Here is a 20,899-nt window from a genome sequence, read left to right on the forward strand (position 1 = left end):
TTTCATTCTGAATAGACCCCTCCACACAGAGTCGTGAATTTAAAACAGAGTAGTGCTTGTTGAAAGGATCATGAGCTGCTTTGTGAAGCATTCCTCTACCTGGGTTCCCTAAATAACAGAGCCTGGGACAAGAGCTTGCATACTGACTCTCCATCAGGAGCCGCAGCCCCAGCCAGGGAGGAGTGAAGGGGGGAAGCGAAGGAGGGAGGGCAAATCCAAGGGAATGGAGCCCCAGGCCGGCCACAGCTCCGCAGCAAACACTGCATGTGCTCGGCCTTCAGTGTCTCCCCTGAGGCCTCGTGGACCACCCACATCTCAGAGCAGCCACGGCAGGGTGGGACCCCTCCCTCCTCCCTCCTCACTCCTCCCTCCTCCCTCTTCCCGTCTCCCACCTCCCGTCAGTCAGTCTGAACCAAGAGGCCTCCGTTCCTTCTCCTGTCTGAGATGTCAAGCCCTCTCTGCCTGGGGAGCCAGCACGTTTGGCCGCCTGCACACAGAAGGCCTCCACACTGAGCCCCTCGGCCCAGGCAGCAGTGGTGGCTGCCCCCCCCAGTGAGAGAAGGATCCACGCTTTCTCCGGGGCCCTACACCAGCAAGATGGGCCACCGAGGGAAACGGAGCTGTGCAGATCCGGATCCAGGATCCAGCTCACCCATGCATCCCAAGGAGCTAGGACCAGGAAGGAAGAGCTGTCTTTTTTTTTTTTTTTTAATCCTTCATTTTATACAAAAATTTTGAAAATATCCTGATTGATACGTGTATTAGTTTCCCAGGGCGAGCATAACACATTAGTACCAAGTGGGTTGTATAAAACAGCAAAAATTCTTCTCTCGTGATTCTGGGGGCCAAAAGTCTGAAATCTGATGTCAGATGTTCCGGGCTGAGATATAGCCACCATCACCCCCCGCCCCCACTGAATTCATATGTGCCTCAGACTGTGACTGTATTTGGAGACAGAATCTTTAAGGGCAAAGCAAGCTGAAATGAAGCGATCAGGGTGGGCTCTCATCCAAATGGCAGGTGACCTTATTAGAAGAGGCGGTCAGGACACAGACACACAGAGGAGGCCGGCGCAAAGGTACGGGGAGAAGGTGGCCATCTACAAGTCAAGGAGCCGCCTCACCAGCCCTGTGGACACCGTGGTCTTACGCTTTCATTCTCCAGATTGGCGAGAAAATAAGTTTCTGCCATTTAGGCCCCCGTCTGAGCTACTCTGCCATGGCGGCCCTGGCAAGTGAACACACAGGTCTGCTTGGCCATCCTGAGCAGTGTCTGCCTATGCCTTCCCATGCTGTTCCCCCTGCGTGCGTCCATGTCTCTGTTTTCTCTCCATATAAGGACACCCGTCATTGGATTAGGGCCCGCTCTGGTCCAGTATGACGTCATTCCAACTAATTACACCTGCAAAGACCCCACTTCCAAATAAGATCACATTCTGAAGTTCCAGATAGGGAAAAACTGGGGAGGGGCCCTATTCAATCCGGTACAATATGCAAAAGTAGTGGAAAAGTGGCAAAAGTCCATTATCCCCCAGCAGGTGTTTACAGAGCTGAGAACCGGTGGGTTTCGACCTCAGCAGATCACTAGACTAGATTTCGACTGAATTGGTCTGGAGGGGCCTTAGACATTTTTTTTCAGTTGTCCCCAGTAATTCTAATGGGCAGCCAGTGTGGAAAAGCACATTTTAAGACCACTAGTAATGCTATGGATTATCGTCATTATCATTATCATTGTATCACTAATCCTAATGCAAGAGGTAGCATTTATCAGACATTTAAGATGTCTCAAGCATTGGGGGAAGTACTTTACATAGTTTATTTCGTTGGTATCATTAGTCCTGTCCTTAACCTCGTTTTATGGATGGGGACACAGAGGGTTGAAGATGTTAAGGCCACACACCTAGCAATGGTAGAGCAGACACCAGGCTGGCTGACCCCAGCTCCGCGGTTCCTCTGCCCTTAGATGTGCACACACACACCCAGAGCCTCTCGTCCTCCTCCTGTCTGTGGACATTCAGTCATTTAAAGAAATCATCAACATTTCAAGATAAGTAACAGCCTGTCTTCTCCACAAAAAGGCAGAACGGTTTGAGCTCCTAAGATTAGAGGGTGAGTTGCGACAACCAGGCATTATTACCATTGAGGTAAATTCGGTTTTGTATTTTTCTTTACTTCACAAGCCCAGACGAAAAGCCATGTACTGAAAGAACACCTACTCATTCTATCTTGAGGGCGATATGCTTAGCGGTACCTTAAAGCGTGGCCGTTATTAACCTTGGAGGACAGCTTAGGTGACAGCTTATATTAGCCTGTTAATCAAATTTGGTGCTTCCTCGTGCCAGACCCGTGGCAGATCGCAGGTTCCCCTCCGTCTCCTGGTCTTGCTCTCATCTCCCTGGAATCGTGTTCTGTCCTGGGACCAGGACATCTGTTCTGGGCCTTTCCATTTGTGACCTTGCAGCTTCTCCCTCTGTCCTCTAGAAGTTCCTCCTCCCTCTGTCCTGAATTCCCCTGATGTCTCTGGTTTCCTGAGAAAGAAACTCACTGTCCCACACCCTGGGCCCACCCTGGGCCCTGTTGGGTGGGACAGAGGCAGGTGGTTCCCAGCTTAGGATCTGAGCTCGGCACCCCCACGTGCTGCAGGCAGAGCTGAACCTCACCGGCATTCATGGCCCCTGCCCTGGGCTGGCCATCACTCTGCTCCAGTACCCTTCCTCTCTCCCATTTTTCCTGCTAAGCCCAGCTCATTGCCGAAGGATCTGTTACATCCCACCTTCTTCTGTAACTGACTGCTCTGGGCCCACCTGCCATTTCCTCTGCTGAGGCCCTCCTGCATTTTGTGGCCCATCACTCTCAGCCCTGATCTCAGTTGTTCCACAGCTGCTTCACCTATGTTGACCTTGGCTCTCCAACCTAGGTACTAAGCTCCTCACAGAGGCAGAGGCCAGGCTGAGCATGCCCCTGGAAGCTGCCTGGGTTTCTTGCAGCTGCAGTTAGTTCATTGTGATGGTTCGTACCTACCAGAAAAGCTTTCATTGTTCCATGTTAAGAGGCCTATATAGGCCAGCAGATCACGTGAAAGAAATGTTCATTATGACTAGAATTACTTCTGGTATCCTCCACCCTCATGGAGGCCCAGCCCACATTTTTCTCTTTACGATTACAATAGTTTTTAATCATTCTGTTAGGGTGGCTTGGTGTTGATTAGAAATGGAAACCACCCGGGGTGCCTGGGTGGCTCAGTGGGTTAAGCACCTGACTTCAGCTCAGGTCACTATCTCATGGTACGTGGGTTTGAGTCCTGCGTCCGGCTCGGAGCCTGGAGCCTGCTTCAGATTCTTTGTCTCCCTCTCTCTCTCTGTCCCTCCCTCACTCATGCTCTGTCTCTCTCAAGAATAAAATATTCTCTTTCAAGAATAAAAAAGAAAAAGAAAAAAAGAAATGGCACCCGCCCGTGGAGGTTGACATGTAATTGGCCAGGGCTACCTTTAGCCAGGGGCACCCCATACCTGATGTCAAATCAAAGGTACGTTTGATGTTTTTGTTAACACTGATGAAGAGTTTAGTGGCCACTGATTTTGAACAAAAAGTTGATTAGGAATGGCTCAACTTAGCACTCATCCTTAGAAAATGCAAACAGTGAGAGAAAGAAAGAAAGAAAGAAAGAAAGAAAGAAAGAAAGAAAGAGAAAGAAAAGAAAGAAAGAAAGAGAAGGAAAGAAAAGAAAGAAAGAAAAGAAAAAATCAAAACACAGGCACATATGTCTGGTCACTTGACATCAGAGACTTCCCTTTCTCCCACAACAGTACAAAGAGCTAATGAGGGCTCTTCCTCACGGACGTGACTGACGTCGGATGCTGTGATGGCCTCTAACCTTGACCCTCTTACATGACAGTTTGTTCTAGAGACATCTGCAGAAAAGCCAGCAGCTGGTCATCCAGATCCACTCTCTGTGGCTTAAGGAGCAGGCAGGCCCCCTCTGACTTTCTAAGTCTTTTGCATACCTGCATTATTTGTACCTAATTTGTTGCCTTTGACCTTTATATAGTGGAGATATTCTGTTGCTCTAGCCTTAAAGGGGACTTAGAAATCAAAACTGTAACAGGTATTGAATGGTAACTCGTCCCAGCATTTTATCATTGTAGCTGAAGTTAACAGAATGTCTATTTGGAGTGTAACAACGAGGAAATGCTAAGAAACATCCCTAGGTCTAGAAGCCCTTCAAAAGTATCTAATAAAGCTGGAGTTGTGCTTTCTGTGAAATGAAGCAATGTGATTCAACATTACATGAATAGTTATTTGAGTCCAAGGGGAGTAAGTTCTCTTTGTGTAAAGGTGATTTTGAAGGTTAGTAACTAACAGAATGGGTACACATGGATTTATGAGTATTTAAAAATAATTTTAAATGTCTTTGTGTGGACTCAAAAAATAAAAAAAAAGAAATGTCTCATTTGCTCTTGATAAATTGCCTTAGAAGAAAGACATAAACACGTGTGTCTTTGATTCAGACTTGGGTACATTTGACAAGAGGTAGGTTTTAGGTCTGTCTGGGAACTACAACAAACTTTCAGTACTTTATTTTAGGAAAAAGTCCTTGGCCTGCGAAGCTCATCAGCTTCCGTGCCTGCTGACCTCTCTTTAAACATGAAAACATATCACAGACCCAGAGCTGTTGTGGTAGCAGGCAGTGTGAGCTGAGAGCTGATGAGCAAGCGCCAGGCCCAGGAGGCAGGAGGCAGGCTGCCTCCTGAATGTATGAGTTAGAGTCAAAACCAAGCCCCCGAATGCGTGTCCCTGCTGTGTTGGTCCCCGTACTGGAAACACAAGTGTATGTGTGCTTGTGTGCATTTCCTAACAGGTACATGATTTAATTTATTTTGTACTTTTGAAAGATAGCAGGCTCCCATCATAAAAGCAGAAACCAGGTGAGGTATCTCAAGCAGGAAGGGATTTAGTAAAAGGATTTGGATTTGAGTTGCTTTGGAAGGGCTAGAAAAGCACAGACGGGAGAGATCAGGAAGGATAGCGCCTGAAGATCCCTTGCCCTGTGTGGGGCATTACAGTGCTCACAGTGCCCGTGGGCCCAGTGCCCCTTTGCTCCGACGTGGACAGGGCATGGTTAGAAATGCTGGCTGACTTCAGCCACCAACCCCTGTTGTCACTGCCACGGTTCGAGCTGGAGCTGCTGCCATATCCAGAAGCAGAAGCCCCACTACCTGTTTCCAGCCTTCTGATCTTGCACTTACCTCCCCCTTCCCCCACTGGCAGAACCAGAACTCGGAGCCTTGCTGGCAAGGTATTCTGGGAAAATGAAGTTTTCACACCTCCAGCCCCTGGGATGCAGAATAAAGCACAAAGAGCAGGCAACACGTAGCCCAGATGGCATCACAGTCCTTTAGAAAATGTCATCACAGAACTTTAACCACTTAGACATTTATTTTCAATTAAAGTATGAAGAACATTTATTTTGGGGTGCTTGGGTGACTCAGTCGGTTAAGCCTCCGATTTTGGCTCAGGTCATGATCTCACGGTTTGTGGGTTTGAGCCCCACGTGGGGCTCTGTGCTGACAGCTCAGAGCCTGGAGCCTCCTTCAGATTCTGTTTCCCTCTCTCTCTGTTTCTCTCTCAAAAAAAAAAAAAACATTAAAAAAAATTTTAAGGAAAAATATTTTAATACGAAATATGAAAAAACACTTTTTGATAGTTTCTCTTACGGGAGGGTGAAAAAGATCATCAGTTTTCTATTGGAGAATCTTTCGTGGATTTAAAGAATATTTGGGGAGCATTTTAGTTCGTGCAATTCAAAAGCGGCTGCACAAATTCGTTGGAAGGATAGCTCTTGCTGGGCCTTGCCGTGTCATCTGTGCAGAGCTTGCCTGCACCCCCAGCTAATCCCGGTACCTGCAGCACAGCTGGAGGAGGCGACTTGCGCTCTCGGGGAACTTAGATTTGACATTGGTTGCTACTTTTCCTGAAGCACGGTGTTTTCTCTGGCAGCTAAGTTGCCTGTTTGATATGCTTTTTTCCTTGTTGCGTTCTTTTCTTTGTTTTTATTTTTATTTTTTAATGAAGCAAATTGTTTAAAACGTTCCTTTTATTTTTGAGAGAGAGCATGTGCACACATGCACACACCGAGCAGAGGAGGGGCAGAGGGGGAGGATCCGAAGCGGGGCTTCAGGTTGTCCGCAGAGCCCCTTGTGGGCTCGAGCTCACAGACCGGGAGATCATGACCTGAGCGGAAGTTGGACGCTTAACTGACTGAGCCACCCAGGGGCCCCTTAAGTTTTTATTTTAATTCCCGTGTCGTTAATAGACAGTGTTATATTAGTTTCAGGTGCACAGTATAATGATTCAACAATTCCATGCATCGCTCAGTGCTCATCCTGACTCGTGCACTCCTTAATCCCCGTCCCTTACTTCACTCATTCCCCCACCCACCTCTCCTCTGGTACCATCAGGTTGTCCTCTGTAGGTAAGAGTCTGCTTCTTGGTTTCTCTCTCTCCCCCCACCTCTCTCTCTCTCTGTCCTGTTTCCTAAATTCCACATGCGTGAAATCATATGGTATTCGTCTTCCTCTGATTGACTGATTTCACTTAGCATTATACACTCTAGCTCCATCCATGTTGTTGCCAATGAAAGTATTTCCTTTTTTGTGGCTGAATAATATTCCACTGTATATATACTACATCTTCCTCATCCATTCATCTATACGTGGACACTTGGACTGCTTCCATTGTTTACCTGTTGTAAATAATGCTGCAAAACATAGGGTTGCGTGTATCCCTTTGAATTATGTTTTTGTATTTGGGAGGTAGATACCCAGTAGTGCGATTACTGGATCATAGGGTAGTTCTATTTTTAACTTGTTGAGGAACCTCCATACTGTTTTCCACAGTGGCCGCACCAGTTTGCATTCCCATCCAAAGTGTAAGAGGGTTCCTTTTTCTCCACATCCTCGCCGACACTTGTTTCTTGTGGTTTTGATTTTAGCCCTTCTGACCGGTGTGAGGTGATATCTCATTGTAGTTTTGATTTGCATTTCCCTGATGATGAGTGATGTTGAGCATCTTTTCGTGTGTCTGTTGGCCATCTGTTGTGTCTTCCTTGGAGAAATGTCTGTTCATGTCTTCTGCCAATTTTTAATTGGATTATTTGTTTTTTGGGCATTGAGTTGTATCAGTTCTTTATATATTTTGGATACTGCCATTTATCGGATATGTCATTTGCAAATATCTTCTCCCATTCAGTAGGTTGTCTTATAGTTTTGTTGATTGTTTCCTTCACTGTGCAGAAATTTTTATTTTGGTGAAGCCCCAATAGTTTATTTTTACTTTTGTTTCCCTTGCCTCAGGAGACCTATCTACAAAAATGTTGCTACGGCCAACATCAGAGAAATGACTGCCTGTACTCTCTTCTAGGATTTTCAGGGCTTCAAATACACGTTTAGGTCTTTCATCCATTTTGAATTTATTTCCGTGTGTTGTGGAAGAAAGTGGTCCATTTTCATTCTTCTGCATGCTGCTGTCCTCTAACTGCATTCTCTGCATAGTTAATTCCAGTGGGAAATTATTTCAGTTAATTTTAATCGTCTGCAAGTTTACTTATAGTCAAACTGCCATGCCTTGAGAAACTAGTACCTGAATGGATGATAAAACTCACTTTAAGTTACCAAAATTACTATCCTCTGCATAGATGGAAATCTTTTTACTTTTTAATCTCCATAAAGCTTCTCAGCAACTCTGTGACATGGGCCAGCTACCAATGCTCCCATTTTCTCCCCAGCTGTGTTAAGTGACAGGTCATTAGCTGTGGAACCAAGACAAGGAGTTGGGTTCCGTAAATAAATGTGACAGTTTGCTTATGAATATGTATTTATGAGCGATCCTCAAGCTGGGGTGGGCAAGCCATTTGGAGGTATGCAAAGCCATTCGTTCACAGGGTGGAGGGTCTGGATACGTTGAAGGGACTCCATTGTCAGAGCCTCGGCTCATGTAGGTCCAGAACGGATCTGCCTGAGAGTATGCATGTGATGAGGACGCGGGTCCTTTTTCCTAAATGTCCCTCTCCCACTTGGCTAAAGGAATCCTACCTCTCTCCCGTCTCGCTATGATGCACTGACTTGATGTTTTAAAACCTGTGGGGACATAGGGTAGATCAATTTTTAATTTTTTTGAGGAACCTCCACACTGTTTTCCAGAGTGGCTGCACCAGTTTGCATTCCCACCAATGTTTATAGCAGCACTTTCAACAATAGCCAAATTATGGAAAGAGCCTAAATGTCCATCGACTGATAAATGGATAAAGAAGTTGTGGTTTATATATACAATGGAATACTACTTGGCAGAGAAAGAATGAAATGTGGCCTTTTGTAGCCACGTGGATGGAACTGGAGAGTGTGATGCTAAGTGAAATAACTCATACAGAGAAAGACAGATACCTTATGTTTTCACTCTTATGTGGATCCTGAGAAACTTAACAGAAGATCATGGGGGAGGGGAAGGGGGAAAAAAAGTTAAAGAGGGAGGGAGGCAAACCATAAGAGACTCTTAAAAAGTGAGAATAAACTGAGGGTTGATGGGGGGTGGGAGGGAGAGGAAATTGGCTGATGGGCATTGGGGAGGGCACCTGTTGGGATGAGTGCTGGGTGTTGTATGGAAACCAATCTGACAATAAATTTCATATTTTTAAAAAATTTTTTTTTCAACGTTTATTTATTTTTTGGGACAGAGAGAGACAGAGCATGAACGGGGGAGGGGCAGAGAGAGAGGGAGACACAGAATCGGAAACAGGCTCCAGGCTCTGAGCCATCAGCCCAGAGCCCGACGCGGGGCTCGAACTCACGGACCGCGAGATCGTGACCTGGCTGAAGTCGGACGCTTAACCGACTGCGCCACCCAGGCGCCCCTAAATTTCATATTTTAAAAAAAACTGTGGGGAATGAAATAGTGGGACAGTTTGGGCTATTGGTTTTGGTATGAAGAAGATCATGAGGAAAGAAAATAACTGAGCCTAATGATTTGATTCAACAACTTTTGTAAGTGTGGCGGTCTCCTTTTCTTTCCTTGCAGCAAGAGCATAGGACTGAAAAGGGCATGTTGGTTAATAGGCAAGTAAAACTAATTTTGATGATAGATTGCTCTGTGAGTCTTGGCACGTAGCCGAGAGGGAGACAGAAGAATTGAGTAACATTGCTGTAACAAAACTCTCTCAGTTCTCAATAATTTATTTATACACATATGTTTTCCTGGCATGTATATTTATAAAAATGAAAAATGGAGCAGAATTGATGTTTAGCCATAACTGACTCTAGTAATAAACAGTGTTCTTCCACAGATGACATGAACTGGCTGGAAAACCCCAGGCTTTCTTAACATTCTTCTAGAAACAGAGAGCCGCATTTCCAACAAAATGTTACCCCTGTGCAGTAATTCTTTTTCAAGATTCCTACATTTTCTATTTGCATCTGTTGCAGTCTAGTAACTGTAATTATAACCCCATCAGAAAGGATGCAAATATTTCGAGACGTTGTCACAGGGAAAAATTTGTAATTAAATGTCAATTTATATATATATAGTTTTTACACACAGAAGTATCTGTGTGCCTCACGGCTGATGCAATACGCACTGACACAAAACACAATAAAATATGTTCTGCTTATGATACGAGGATGTAAGTATGTGGGAATGAAAACAAGAATTCAAAGAGAAAAAAAGATCGACTTCAGATTGAGACCACTGAGGAACTGGTTTTTACTGGGTGATGGTAGGTGTCCGGTGGCTTCGGTATTTAGACTGTTGGAGACAGTGGGGACATTTTTGCCAGTTATTGAAACTGACCGAAAAACAAAAACAAAAACAAAACCCGTACGTATCAATATAAAAATATGCATGTGAAACGTTTGAAAAATGTAAGGAGTGTTTGGGCAAAAATGTTTAACGATCACAGATCTAGACAGAAGACCAGATGTCTTGAGGATAAGCATGGTCACGTGACTCCCATGCATTTCCTTTGTTTTCCCAGTTTGACCTCGTGTGTGTCAATGCTTGGATGCTGGACCTCACACAAGCCGTCCTAAACCTGGGCTTCCTGGCCGGAGCCTTCACCTTGGGTTATGCGGCGGACAGGTAGGCACGAATATGACAGCCGTTGACATGATGCATAAGTGTGGGGATGAAAATATTTTATGTTAACATTAGGAAACAATTTTTGTTAAACTTGGGGGGGGAACCTTATTTTCTCTACCTGTGACATTCTCACTTGTTTGGTTAGACTAATTCTCTCCTTGTTGAACTGCGTCTCCTTACTCCTTGAACTGTACAAACGGATGGGACCACTCCCCGTGGATCTGAAAGCATCTTAGCAGAAACACCGGCAAGGCAGTAACTTCATCATGGGACAGACGGATAGCTGGCTGGACACTGCGGACAGAGTTGATTCCCTGTGCTTCCATAACTCACTGGTTGTGGTCTGGATTAATTTAGTCATAGAGTCGGCCCCTTCCCAATATGTTTCGGTTACATTTTTTAAAAGAAATCCTTGTATCTTATTCTACAAGTTAAAAACTCTGCAAGAAAAAAAAAACCACAGTTTTTCCAAAGACCTTTAAGAGAATTTTATCTATTATTTAACGTTCATAAAGATATAGATTAATGGCAGACATGGTGAGTATGTATACTGAACATAGTAATTTTTCTATTCAAACATTCCTGTTTCGGACATTATTGATGTTGGTTATTATATCCATGCCTAACTATTCCTTTATCCCAATTCTAACTATGAAAATACATGCAGTAATTTAATAATTCCTTCTATACCCCTTAGGACAGGGGTGGGAAAGCTTTGGCCATTGACCGTGTCTGGCTGGATATCGCTCTGGTCACTCTAAGCCCAGCCTTGATGGGTCCCTGTGACCCAGCACACAGTGCACAGTGCTTAAGGGTACTTCTTGGAGAACTGCCCAAAGCAATTAATTAGCTAATTGGAGACAATAAAATGCCCCAAATGCTTTAGCCAGTTGACAATCTGAATTTGGCCGGATCAGGACTTCAAAGTATAACCTTTGTTTTCTTTTTCTGCTCCTTCGTCTGTCTCTTATTTTTCTCCTGCGGCCCCCTGCCCCCGTCTTCTGCATGTGAGTTTCTCCTTAATCCTTGTGTCTGATGCTCTTTCCCTGTCTTTTATCCGTGTTTTTTCCTATGGTTTCCTCTTATAGCCCTTCCCATTCATCTTTCTTTTCTTAATCTCCCCACACATCACTTTCTCTCCTAGCTGCTATGGCTTAGAATTGAGTGATGTGTTTTCAACACGTATTTCGTCATTTTAGTTGTTACTCTTCCTGATTTAAACATCAGGTTTTGCTTCTCCTTCATGTTCTTCTCTCACAGTCAATAAACATAATCCCCAAACAAAAGAACTCAACTAAAGGAGGGGGGCTTTTCCTACCTGTGTTCCAGCAGGGGCCTGCGCACCTGTCCTCATTGATGATTCCATGCTTTGAAGAAGAAGACAGACCCATGAATGATTCTGCCTCACCACAGGGCCACCCGTCTGTCAGCTCCTTCTCTGCTTTTATATCGTTGAAGGAAAGGACCAGAAACAATTTAATAGGCCCCCAATCTACCAGAGGACAGTGTAGGAAGGACAGACGGTGAATTTTAAAACCTGAATAAGTGAGAACTACTTCTGTCTCTGCTCTGCTGACCAAAGCAGGACACTGCATGAGTGAATTTGGTGGGAATTTCTATGGGAGAATGTTTTTGAATCAAGTCTCATAAAGGTCATTGACGACAGACTTTCACCAGCCAGTAACCTGGCACAGTTGCACTGAACCATTTAGCATCAGAATCCCAGGGTATTGCCCACGACGGTAACCTGTGCCCTTTGCCTACGCCTTTAGTAACAGCTACGTAAACGGTGAGACTCAAATGCGAAACTTAAGAACAGCTCGCCCTGCTTGTGAACTTTAGAGTTTGTAAGCAGCTTTCACATCATCATCGCATTTGAGCCTGTACAACTTCACTGTAGAAAGGGAGGGGAGAAACAAGCAAACAAACAAAATCTGAATCTTGGTTCCCTTAAGAAACAGACCCAAGGTCGCATGGTTGGTGGATGATTGAGCCACGACTGAAGCCCGCTCCTGGGGCTTTCTCCCTTTCTCCTTCCAACTCCACCCACAAAAATGCTAGAAAGGTATCAAAGCTGGGCCACGGGGGCGACCGTATGTGACAGAGAGGGTCATCTTTTTGGAAACTGCAATCCCCCCAAAAATGCATTCTGTGCCTTGCGTTTTGTAATGCCATTTCAGGAACACATGTCCTTACTTGCCTGGTTTTGCTGCAAAACGAAACGCAGAATTCTCAGCCATCCTGTACACGGTAGTAATAATGCAGCGTCGAAAACAAAATTTCTGTCCTGAAGCCTCTTCTAACAACACTTACCGATAGTGCTTTTCACTGTGTCGGAGAAAATGCCAAAGGTGACTTCTTCCTCTCTCTTTCTCAAAAAGGTACGGCAGGATAGTCATTTACCTAATATCCTGCTTCGGTGTTGGCGTCACCGGTGTTGTGGTGGCGTTCGCACCAAATTTCCCTGTGTTTGTGACCTTCCGCTTCCTACAAGGTGTGTTTGGAAAGGGCACGTGGATGACCTGCTACGTGATCGGTAAGACACTGCTGCGCTCCGTGTCTCTTTGACGCCAGGGTCAGGTGTCTGGGCGGTGCCGGCCGCTGAGCCTCCTCGGGCTCGCATGATGAGGCTTCGCGGCTGCCACATGAATGATCTCTGCAAATAGGAAGGTCGCCGCGGTGAGACTCTGACTCTGGCAAAATGAACTTCTCATTTTTAGGTCCTGGCCACATACGGAATATCACAAAATACGGGGGTGAACCACGCTCTTGCAGATAACTGCTGTACTGTTATCACAAGTTATTGTTTGCCTTCTCGGAGATTGACGTTTATGAAAAACGTCAGCAATTCTTTGAAACCTTTTTAAAGCATTCCCTGTGCATTTCTGGGATATAGTTTGAGATGACACTCCTGTGTTCTCAAATATTTCTATATCTATTCCTTGTGTACAAGTGGAGAGCTTTTTACTGTGAAGGAGATGGGACCTAAAAACGAGAAGCTCATTTGTGAACCTTTGTTACTTCCGTAACCAGAAAGTCTGACCTTTCTAGAAAGAAAAACTTCCCTTTGCTGTTTGCTCCTTTTACTGAGAAAAGTCCTGGATGCGACTTGGGCTCTGTTGCCAGTGATGTCCAGACCAGTCACCTCCTCTAAGGGTCACGGTGGATTCGTGACCAGGGAGAGGCAAAAGCTTCTTTTACAGTATTGCTCCGGATCTTTAGGCTTCTAGTCCCTTCCATCACTGGTAGATAATCCTTCCCCAAGCGGTGCCCACCTTAAGGACCCTCTGAAGGTCTTTGTATGGGCCGGGAAGGAGAGAGAGTGTCAGGAAGTTGCCTGTCGCTGGCTGGGGAAGAAGGGATAACTTTGGCATATGAAGCATTTCTAAGGAGATCTAAGTGTAGGTGAATTTTCAAAGCTGCGATCTTAGGACACAACCAAGTAGCGTAATCCCAAAATGATCGGAATAGAATTAATGACAGATAGAAATGGATTCGATTGGGTGGAGAAGGATGCCAGCAGTAAAATTCCCCATGTGACTTTTAAAGAGATATCACCTACTTGGAAAGTCTGACACTGTGGAGAGGACCATCATGTAATAGAAACTATCTCGTGATCTTGAAAAATGTAGAGTCTAATGCTCATAAAGAATCTCCTAAAGAGACTATAATATGCACACCTTTAGAGATACCGTGATAGAAATCTAGCCAGTTTGTTTTACTTCTGTATTGATACCATAGTCATCATTTAAGCCTTCCTAAAATCAACAGATACATTTTTTTGTATAACAAGAAGAGTGCTGGGCTGTGGGTATAAGATGAGTGTGGCCAGTGCCTGCCAATAACTGGCAGAGAAGAGAGTGAGCAGAAAACCCAGCTCCAGCAGGCATGGAAGTTTTAGTGTCCTTAAGAATGCGGTGGTGTTGGGGCACCTGGGTGGCTCGGTTGGTTAGGCGTCCGACTCCAGTCACGATCTCACGGTTTGTGAGTTCGAGCCCCACGTCGGGCTCTGTGCTGACAGCTCAGAGCCTGGAGCCTGCTTGGGATTCTGTGTCTCCCTCTTCTCTCTGCCCCTCCCCCACTCATGCTGTCTCTATCTCTCACAAATAAATAAACTTTAAAAAATTAAAAAAGAAAGAGAATTCTGTGGTGTTCTAACAATGCCGATGGATATGACAGATGTAATGTCTCTGTGTGTTTATTTTGGAGCTCAACTTGAGCTTCCCTAACCTCTGTGTTTGTTTTCCTTCAGTAACAGAAATAGTAGGTTCAAAGCAAAGGAGAATTGTGGGGATAGTAGTCCAAATGTTCTTCACCCTTGGAATCATAATTCTCCCTGGAATTGCCTACTTTATCCCCAGTTGGCAAGGGATCCAGCTAGCCATAACGCTGCCCAGCTTTCTCTTCCTCCTTTATTACTGGTAAAGTGGTTCTGGTCATTATTGAATTTATTATTATTCCACAGAAATGTAGAATCTGCACTTTCTAAACCAACAGGAAAATGAAAGCAATTAAGGAGATTTTCTGACATCTCCAGAGTAGCCGTGGGCTTTGAGAATTTCTAGAGTGTTTGAGAATTTATAGAGAGTGGTCATTAATTGACTAATAGTTCTCATTAAAATAGATTAATAAAGTACCAAAACGCAAAGCTCCAGAGTATTAGTTATGTTTTGTTATTTTGCAATATTTTCACGAACACTGTAAGGTAACAAACCCTATCTGCCGATATTTCAACATGCAAATTAAATGCAACGAAATCGCTTTGCTTCCCTGTGTGTTCTATTACGCAAATTAACATTGTTCAGGAATCCTCTGAGGAATAAAAATGTTGAGAGCATCAGAAAATTAAGTTACCAGAAAGCTACAGGTGTATACATTTGATTCTTACTGAAGCGAATACATTTTGATCATTTCTCTAATTTAATTTTAATATATGGGGAAATCAGTTTACATACATGCCTAAGTGCCCATTGAATTCTTTTCATGTGTGTAATTTCAGTTCTTTTCATGTGTGTAATTTAGGACACTGTATTCTAAGGTAGCCTGGTCTTACAAGAACAATGTAATATTGATTGTTTTTATTATGACCAATGATCCAATTATCAAGTGAGCATTTTTTCCCTCCATTATAAGCTTTCCAAGATAATCTGTGTTTCAAAGAGCATGTTCTAAACTCTCAGAATCTCCTAAAGTTTTATCTAATTGCAAGCTCTATTTTACGAGGGAAAGTGAGGTTGTTAATTAACTGTTAAGGTTTTGAAATTCCTAGACATAACTCAACAAAGTCTTCTTGCCAGGGTGGTTCCTGAATCTCCTCGCTGGCTGATTACTCGGAAGAAAGGAGATAAAGCATTAAAAATTCTGAGGAACATTGCCAAATGCAATGGGAAGTATCTCTCACCAAATTACTCAGAGGTAATTTCATTTATTACTAGTAATAAATATTATTCAAGTGAGTGAATTAATTTGTCTCATTATCAAACATCCGACTAAATCATTTTTAGTTTGGCTTTAAAAAAGGAAAAAAAACGCCTTGGGGAGAATCACAAGGTGCATTAGAGAAGACACACTTGGAAGCTGTGACAGCATTAAGGTTGAGCCCAACTGGCCACTTAGTCCGTATTTTCATAGTTGCACCTTGTCACTTACATTATTAAACTTTACCTACCGTAGGCCCCGTACTATGAAATCATTCATTCATCTTTTTTTTTTTTTTTTTTTTTTTATGAAATTTATTGACAAATTGGTTTCCATACAACACCCAGTGCTCATCCCAAAAGGTGCCCTCCTCAATACCCATCACCCACCCTCTCCTCCCTCCCACCCCCCATCAACCCTCAGTTTGTTCTCAGTTTTTAAGTCTCTTATGCTTTGGCTCTCTCCCATTCTAACCTCTTTTTTTTTTTTTTTTTTTCCTTCCCCTCCCCCATGGGTTCCTGTGAAGTTTCTCAGGATCCACATAAGAGTGAAACCATATGGTATCTGTCTTTCTCTGTATGGCTTATTTCACTTAGCATCACACTCTCCAGTTCCATCCACGTTGCTACGAAAGGCCATATTTCATTTTTTCTCATTGCCACGTAATATTCCATTGTGTATATAAACCACAATTTCTTTATCCATTCATCAGTTGATGGACATTTAGGCTCTTTCCATAATTTGGCTATTGTTGAGAGTGCTGCTATGAACATTGGGGTACACGTGGCCCTATGCATCAGTGCTCCTGTATCCCTTGGATAAATTCCTAGCAGTGCTATTGCTGGGTCATAGGGTAGGTCTATTTTTAATTTTCTGAGGAACCTCCACACTGCTTTCCAGAGCGGAAATCATTCATTCATCTTAATTGCACAAACTAGAGATCTTTTCTTGACATTCAGTGTAGTCTAAAGATTTGTCTTTAAATTGAGTCTTGGAAATACTGTTTCTGCGAATCAGAGCTTGAGCAAGAATGTAGTTTTCAACCTTTAGACTTACACATGCTGGCTGGCCTACTCCTCCCTCCTTACCTCGTTCCCTTCCTCCCTTCTTTTTCTTCTTCCTTTGTCCAGCAAAGCCTTTTGGGGTGCTTCTGTATCATTACACTAAAAGAAATGGGGGGGACTAAAGCTTATTCTTTGCTCTTTGGAAGGTTCGATATGCCTCAGATATATTTGAAGCCACACCTGAATAATTAGAGAATAATATATAAAAAGATATGGCAATGTGGGCGCCCGGGTGGCTCAGTCAGTTGAGTGTCTGACATCAGCTCGGGTCATGATCTCTTGGTTTGTGGGTTTGAGCCCCATGTCGGGCTCTGTGCTGACAGCTCGGAGCCCGGAGCCTGCTTTGGATTCTGTGTCTCCTTCTCTCTGCCCCTCCCCTTCTCATGCTCTGTCTCTCTCTCAAAAATAAATAAGATTTTGAAAAAAAAAAAAAGACATGGCAATGCTTTACTACAGAGACTAAGTGAATATAGAATAACAGAAGATTTCTTATAAAGGGATGTGAGGGAAGAATTTTTGGAAGATACGAATCTTGAAGAATATTAGGTTGCTAACATTTTTTTTTTTTTGGTAGCACTCAGTTTCGATAGAACATTCTGATAGAAAACAGGCTTCGTTGGTTTTATTATCACCTCCCCAACCCCCCAGAACTTGGTCGGAGATATTTGGTTTTCTACCTTTTTCCTTCACTCTTATGTTCAGCAACAAGCAGGAGCCTCCATGTTTACAAAGGTTTCAGTTGACCAGTTGTCACTGGATTGTGATGATGTACCTGGGGGTTTACAGATCATACAATGTGTGGTAAAGATAAAAAGAAAAAAAATCTGTTTTAACTATTAAGTTTAAAGCGATCCTGGTTCTCTGAGCACCTTTGGGCTGTGTATTCCTTTTAGGGAAAAAGTATCCACTGCCTTCACACCTTGCTCTCATCCCATTAGCCTTGGCCTTCACAACAGGATCAAACGTATAATAATCTGCACTCAGTTTTAATAGTCCAATAAGTATTTTTACTCCTCGCTCAGCAGTATCCTGAAGACACTGCACACGTAGTCCTGGCGTTAAGCATTTGTCAGATCTACATCAAGGTTTTAAAAAAACAGAAAAAAAAAAAAAAAAAAGAAAGAAAGAAACCAGTGTGTTCTGATGGCTTCCAGGAGAAGGCACCACTTGACGAGGCATGTGATGTGTTATTGTGAGTACTGCTAAGAGGCCCCAGCTACTTCTGCACATCCTCGGGGGACCAGTTCAACGCTGCGCCCGTAGACCCACTGACCCACTTCTAATTCACAAACACTGTAGAGACATTTCCCCGGGGAAGTAGTCCAATGCTCTACATGGTTGTGCTTGTGGAAGGATCGTGAATGATGGATCCAGTGGCTTCCAAAACATGTTAACTCTGGTTTTAAGCAATGAGATGATCTCCATTTGAAAGTCAGGTTCGAAGCCAGACATGAGTCTCTCGAGGACTTTAGTGCCCCAGCCACCACTGTCTGATGATTATATATTGTGATTGGCTCATAAGCCTCTTCGGTCTTTAATCTATAGGTTCCTGTTCTTTTCTTTTCCTTGCAACCTTGGGAATAAAGAATGCTAGGGTTTTTTTTTTTTCTTTCTTCCTTTTTTTTTTTTTGTTTCTGTAGACTTTTCTGCAGTCTAAATTTTGTTGATTACATCCTTAGGATCCTTTAATATGGCCCTCTGTCTCTTGTGTTCCCTATCAGTTGGTAGGTAGATCTAGAGCTTAATTAAGTTTGGGTTTGATACTTTTGGCAATCCTACTTCGTAAGTGGTTTAGTACATTTCCATTAAGAGATAGCTCGTGTCTGCCTGTTTCTTCTTTTGTGATGTTAGCTGCCACTGATCGTTGTTGCCTAGATTTATGAATTTATCAGAGGTCGCAAGTGACAGTATTCCCATGTTATCATTATTATTTCATTTATTGCTGGAATACTTACATAAAGACTAACTTCTCCCATCAATCATTTGGTGACTCTGACATACAGGTCTTACACGAAAGGCAGGAAACATGTGTAATTCTTTCTTTTCAAAATAACAAGTCGGTTCACTGCATTCTGCAAAAGTTATCAGTGAATTGTGTGTTGTGGGGTTTTTAAAAAAAATTTTTAAGCCTCATTATTAACATCTGGGTTTTAACCTACTATGAGTCAGCCCTTCTCAGTTATTGTCATTATCCTGATTTGTGATTAGATTGCCCCATCTTTGGACAAACAAGGCTCATCTTTGTTGGTTCCGGGCTCCCTCTGCCATATTCTAGGAGTTTCAGAATGCCGCTTTGCTCATTAGTACGGTGACATTTTCCCAGGCTCATCTTGTGGTCTCTGGTCTCACTCTTAGAATCACCCACTTCTCAAAGGGTGCTTTGAGGCTTGAAACAAATGTCTTCAAACTGAACCTATCCATCCCCAACCTTTTAAAATTGTACAACGTAAGCAGAAAAGCAAAGTATTGTCTTCAAGAAGAGAAGGAATTGACATTTCAGTTTAAAACCCCTTGCTAATAGAGGAATTCAGTCAAATTATAGACCAAACTACAATTTTCTGTTTCAGAGATGTTAATGTTCCCACAAAGCATAACCATGTGCAAGATACAGTTTATAACACTCAGAAATACTGGCCAGTGGTGGAATTGCACTCAAGTGCATTGGCTTGAGCCCCAATGCCAAAAGCAAAGCAGGATCCTGTTATGGTTTCTGTGTAACCCTGTCAATTTCTCATGTTCTAGTGACTCAGATAACTAATTGCCCATGTCAATGTCCGGGTCACCTTGAAACCTGATGTTTACATAGTCACTTCAAACCTTCTGTGTCCTTTTGCTGCCTTAACTGGTATCCCTGCTCTCTGGATATAATCTCAAGGACGCCCCCATGGCCCAGGATCATAGCCTTTTCTCTTTCCACAGAACCTTTTTGTCAGTAAATCCCGACTTTAGGAAGAAGTTATTATCACGTAAATTACCGCATCCTCCAAGACCTCTCCAATCCCCACCTCATCCTAAGGGTGCACATCATTGATTGCAGTGAAGCTAGAATCAACTAGAAAGAATCTGCTTGACGCACATTGTCCGCAGGAGGACTGGCAGCTATGCTGTCTTCCTCAGCCACCCCCAAACCCCAGCCCGTGCCATCGCTGGCACCAAAGATCCTGGTCTGTTTTATGGGGATCAAAAAACCTAGCTTAAAACAATGCTCTGTATCACAGAAGAGATCCTGAAATTCACCACAAACTAGGATTACACCAACCCCCTGGGCTTTGTAAATGGAAGGGGAATATGGGAAGAAATAGGTAGGGTGGATTGAATTCCAGCATTCAACCAGGTGGGTTATTCTAAGGTTTGGCTGGGTAATAAACCATCACAGTTATATTTCACATGGATGTTGCTCATCTCATGGGCCAATAAATTCTGGCTCTCTGTCTCACTGGTCCCTAGGCTTCCATTTGCCAGAATTCCCAGCTGGCTTCTGACTTTGTTAAAGCCACAGCTGGAAGGTAGAAATACAGGTGATGAGAACATCAGGCTCTCTGGATATATGAACAGTGTAGTTATTTTTTATTTTATTTTTTTTTTCAACGTTTATTTATTTTTGGGACAGAGAGAGACAGAGCATGAACGGGCGAGGGGCAGAGAGAGAGGGAGACACAGAATCGGAAACAGGCTCCAGGCTCTGAGCCATCAGCCCAGAGCCCGACGCGGGGCTGGAACTCACGGACCGCGAGATCGTGACCTGGCTGAAGTCGGACGCTTAACCGACTGCGCCACCCAGGCGCCCCTGAACAGTGTAGTTGTTATTTACTGAAAAGAAAAGTCCAAAAATATAAACCCAATGCAGATGAGGCAGGTGGGTGGAACTTCTAGGAAGCTGAAGCAATGTAGAAAACGGAAATCAAAGACCCCCGTGGAGGGTCAGCGGAGGGGCTGAGTGTGGAACACGAGGCACTTAGCCAATGCAGGAGGACAGTTGGCTTAGACACTTACGTGGGTGCCTTTGTACTGTTTAAGGCACAGTTGAAGAAATTAAAACCAAATTCTTGGCAAGACCACGTAGGTATAGCCCAGGCACAGCAATGGCACAACAGCGTCTCCTAATGTCATTCGGGGCATCCACAGCCATCATCTGACCCGGGGAGCATGTCGGTGATAGAACTGTTTCCTGCCCTGGCCATGCCGGGCAGACTTCTCACACGTTGCGGTTAAATTTGGCATCAGTCTGACGTTACTTCCGACCTGTCACTTGGAGTGTGTTGTTTCTTGCCTCACGCCTAGTAAGTTACCAGT

At 43.8% G+C, this 20,899-nt stretch overlaps 1 protein-coding gene across 2 annotated transcripts in view; it reads left to right on the forward strand.

Annotated features, from left to right (window-relative positions):
- SLC22A3 (solute carrier family 22 member 3) overlaps nt 1-20,899 on the forward strand; it is a 93,190-nt gene that overhangs the window by 31,553 nt on the left and 40,738 nt on the right. For both annotated transcript variants that reach the window (XM_047858490.1, XM_047858491.1), the window contains 4 exons: nt 10,021-10,124; nt 12,506-12,660; nt 14,377-14,545; nt 15,422-15,539. In XM_047858490.1, coding sequence (XP_047714446.1) covers nt 10,021-10,124; nt 12,506-12,660; nt 14,377-14,545; nt 15,422-15,539 — 546 coding nt within the window. The remainder of the gene's footprint in view (nt 1-10,020; nt 10,125-12,505; nt 12,661-14,376; nt 14,546-15,421; nt 15,540-20,899) is intronic.

The sequence above is a fragment of the Prionailurus viverrinus genome, chromosome B2, assembly GCF_022837055.1.
Source record: "Prionailurus viverrinus isolate Anna chromosome B2, UM_Priviv_1.0, whole genome shotgun sequence".
Taxonomy (NCBI): Eukaryota; Metazoa; Chordata; class Mammalia; order Carnivora; family Felidae; genus Prionailurus; species Prionailurus viverrinus.